Source organism: Rosa chinensis, chromosome 5 (genome assembly GCF_002994745.2).
Source record: "Rosa chinensis cultivar Old Blush chromosome 5, RchiOBHm-V2, whole genome shotgun sequence".
Lineage (NCBI taxonomy): Eukaryota > Viridiplantae > Streptophyta > Magnoliopsida > Rosales > Rosaceae > Rosa > Rosa chinensis.
The window spans coordinates 16908002-16911792 of NC_037092.1; the positions used below are offsets into that span (position 1 = coordinate 16908002).

Here is a 3791-nt window from a genome sequence, read left to right on the forward strand (position 1 = left end):
GACGTAGGATTGGGCTAGGGAGCGGGGGGTGTAGACGGTGGAGAGAGCAGAGGTGGGAGCTGGAGCTGATTGGGCGGCTCCGTAGGTGAAGAGAGCAAAACAAACAAAGCAGAGGGATTGTTGCTCACCGGAATTAAATACTGAAATCAATTGATATTATTCCAAGTCCTTTTACAAGTTTCAAATGCATCGAACGTGGATACACACTTCCAGCAAGGTATTATTTAGCATCAAAGTTGCTTGAATAATTTGACACATGATACATGCTTAATTATTGATTACATGACACTTTTAAACACTTATATGGCTTACAACAATAAAGAGAACACAGCAAACCAAACAATACTGGCCGCCACAAACAGCTCCAAAGGGCAGTCACATGGAGAGCACCTGAACCAAAAGAGAAACAACGTACCCAGTCTAGAAAGCTACAAAGGCCCCCATATAGACCACCTTCAGTGCATTTTATTCTTTAGTTTTCCTTTTCCAATCAAGTCCTCCTTTGCCAACGAGCCACTCTCAATGCAATTGGTAATGCTGCCTTCTCCTTTATGTTATCAAAGAATCGAAAATAGGCATACCTCCATGATTTCTTCATAACCAATGTGCCACAGACACTCCAGAAGCCTATGATGAAGCCGAGGACAGCGCTAACAACGATACCAAACTTCCCATTCTCATCAACATCATCATCATTATGATCACCATCGTCAGGGTCAGCTGCGCCATCTCCCGGGCAGACAGTTGAAAGAGGGACCCCACACAAGGATGGATTGCCTTCGTAAATGGATGAATCAGTGAGTGTTTGAAGTTGGTTGCCTGAAGGAATTCTTCCGGACAAGTTGTTGAAAGACAAGTTCAAGTGAGACAGAGAGGTTAGTGAAGAGAAACTTTGAGGAATCTGTCCGGAGAGGTGATTGTGTGAGAGATCAAGAGTTTCCAGCTGCTGCAAGTTTCCAATCTTTGAGGGAATGTTTCCAGTTATTTGATTTCTTGACAAATTCAACGTGCCCAATGCAATGAGGCTGCTTACTTCGTCAGGGATTTCACCTTCTAAGTTGTTTGATGAGAAATCAATGATTTTCACCAAATCCAGAGTGGTGTTATATGCGAGTTCTTGTCCCTTCAATGTCAAGCTGGCCGTCTCATGATATGTGAATTCGTGTTCTTCGCTGTACATAAAAAGGTCATCAACGTCGGCCAAAGAAGTCAGATTATACAAACACTTGGGAATGGTCCCTGAAAATTTGTTGTGGGCAAGGTCTATGATATGAATAGATGGAAGAGAGCACAGTTGATGGGGGATATGTCCGCTTAAAGAGTTGGATCGCAATCTTAGCATATAAAAATCATATGATACATTTGGTCTTGTCTGTAAAGGTATGCTTCCAGTAAATCTATTGCCTCCAAGATCAATACTCACCAACCCGCTGCAGTTTTGGAATAGAGAAGAAGGAATTTGACCCCCGAAATTGTTTTTGCTCAGATCCAATACCCTTAGTGAGCTTGGAACACCCATTGAACTGGTGAAATTGCCAGACAAATTGTTGTCTGAGACATCTACAGTTTCTATATTTGGCCAAAGACTCCATCCTTGAGGGAATTCTCCGGACAAGTGATTGCTTCTTAACGTAAGGGTCTCCAAACTTGACAGGTTGCACACAGAGGGTGGTATACTACCATTCAGAGGATTGTCAGATAGATACAATCCTACCAAGTTAGGCAACAATTGATCATAATTTGAGAGAATTGGCCCGGAAAATAAATTGCTTTCAAGAGCGAGATATTTGGCAGCATCACTAGACCAATGTGGGAGAGGGCCCTCAAATTGATTATGACTCAAATCTATGTACCTCAAAGACGGGGAGTACATGTGAAATGGAAGCTTTCCACGAATTTGGTTGTTAGATAAATCCAGCGATGTGAGTTGGAAAGATATCTTCAAGAACCATTCCTCTGGTATGAAATCTGAGATTGAAGTATTACAAAGCGTGACTTCCGTTAATTCAGTTTGAGACTGAAGCCATACCCCAAAGGCAGGACCTACTCTGCATCCGGCAATGTCGATTGAATTAAGTTGGAAAGGAGGAACCCAGTCATGAGCCATGTTAAAAATGAGGCACCCAGTCACGGGCTCGTATTGGCTACAGACTGCAAAAGACTCCAACTTTGTGAGAGTTCGGAAATGGGCTTCATTTAGATTGCCTTCCAACGAATTATCAGATAGATCGAGGTGAACTAGCTGAGAGAGCTGTCCCAAACTTTCAGGAATGGACCCATTGAAATTATTATCCGAGATGTCTAGTTTTTCCAAGGATGATAAATTACTAATAGACTGTGGAATTGAACCAGAAAATTGGTTCCCACTGAGGTCAAGTTCCTTCAGATTTTCTAGCAGTCCTAATCTATAACTTGTACCATTTGAGAAACCATTCAAAACATTTTCCAAACTACCATTGAATAAGTTCGACGAAAGATCTAATATCCTTAGGCTGCACAAAGTACCAATGACTTTGGGAATTTGACCGAAAGATCTAATATCCCCGAGAGAACTTCCACTGAAATCAAGGTCTTCCAAAGACTTGAGGTTTGCAAATTCAACAGGGAAGGACCCGAACAAATTGAAAGATGCATCAAGTCTTTTGAGGTTGGTAAGATTAAAAAACCAGCTGGGAAATGAAGAATTAATATTATTCCCTGATATATCAAGAACCAATAGGCGGGATGTGAAGTTCACTGACGGAAGCTGGGAGTAGTGTGGAAGGTTTTGAATTTCGCAAAAAGACAAATGCAACTCTAAGAGTGAAGGAAGCATGTTGACATCATGTAGCCAACTTACTCCTGTGCTGCTAAGGTCCACACCTCCAAGATTGAGGTACTTTAGGGAAGAGAGATGAGAAAGCCAATTCAAGTTTTTGGAAGAAAGACCGCGATAAACAGAATTGAGGTCAAGATAGTTCAAGTTTGAGAGGTTACCAAGAGCTGGGGGAATCTCTCCCACAAATGAATTATATGAGAGATTGAGATACCTCAAACTTTGAAGCTTCCCAAAGAAGTTAGGAATTCGACATCCTTGAAAATCGTTTCCGCTTAGATCAAGGTAACGTAAGTTCTTAAAGATAAGCAAAGAAGGATTAATCTTACCCCCCAAAGCAGCCTCCCTGTAGAAGCCATCATAATTCAGGTTTCGGAGGTCCATCCTTGCAACATGACCAGTACGGTTGTTGCACGAAATCCCTTTCCATCGGCAGCAATCCTGACCCACCCAAGAAGAAAGCCTACCGGAATGATCAGTAACATCTCCTTTGAAGGTGAGAAGCGCTCGTCTCTCTTCCTCGATGCATGATGATGATCTCACACCACTCGGAAGTCCATCTCCCAAACACAGTTTAGTAGTGTGCAGATATGAAGATGCCAGAATAACAAAGAGCAAGTAGTGAGCAACATTTTTGACGAGGAAGCGATAGCTGGTAGGCTTGAATAGGTTTGGACAGAAGCTATCCATGATTATACAGAAATGTACAGAAATCTAAAACCGAGTACCATTAAATACCGAAAAGTCTGAAATGAATGGTGTCCAGGTATTCCAGAGTCATCAACGACCCCATCTTACAAGTTTCCAAGTCCACTCAGTCTTTTAGGTACTTTCTGAGACTGTTTGCCTAAGCAACAAGGACTTCAATGATTAGACCAAACTACTAGTAGTTTGTAAATTTATTTCTGTAATTGAAGGTGGAACCACTGAGATATTTTATGGGAAACAATTGTGTTTTTATTTACTACTTATTAAA

At 41.6% G+C, this 3791-nt stretch overlaps 1 protein-coding gene across 1 annotated transcript; it reads right to left on the reverse strand.

Annotated features, from left to right (window-relative positions):
• Positions 1-490: 490 nt before the first annotated feature.
• LOC112202321 (receptor-like protein EIX2) lies at positions 491-3505 on the reverse strand. Its single transcript, XM_024343275.2, has one exon. It carries the CDS (start codon positions 3503-3505, stop codon positions 491-493), a length of 3015 nt encoding a protein of 1004 aa, XP_024199043.1.
• Between the last annotated feature and the right edge of the window lie 286 nt (positions 3506-3791).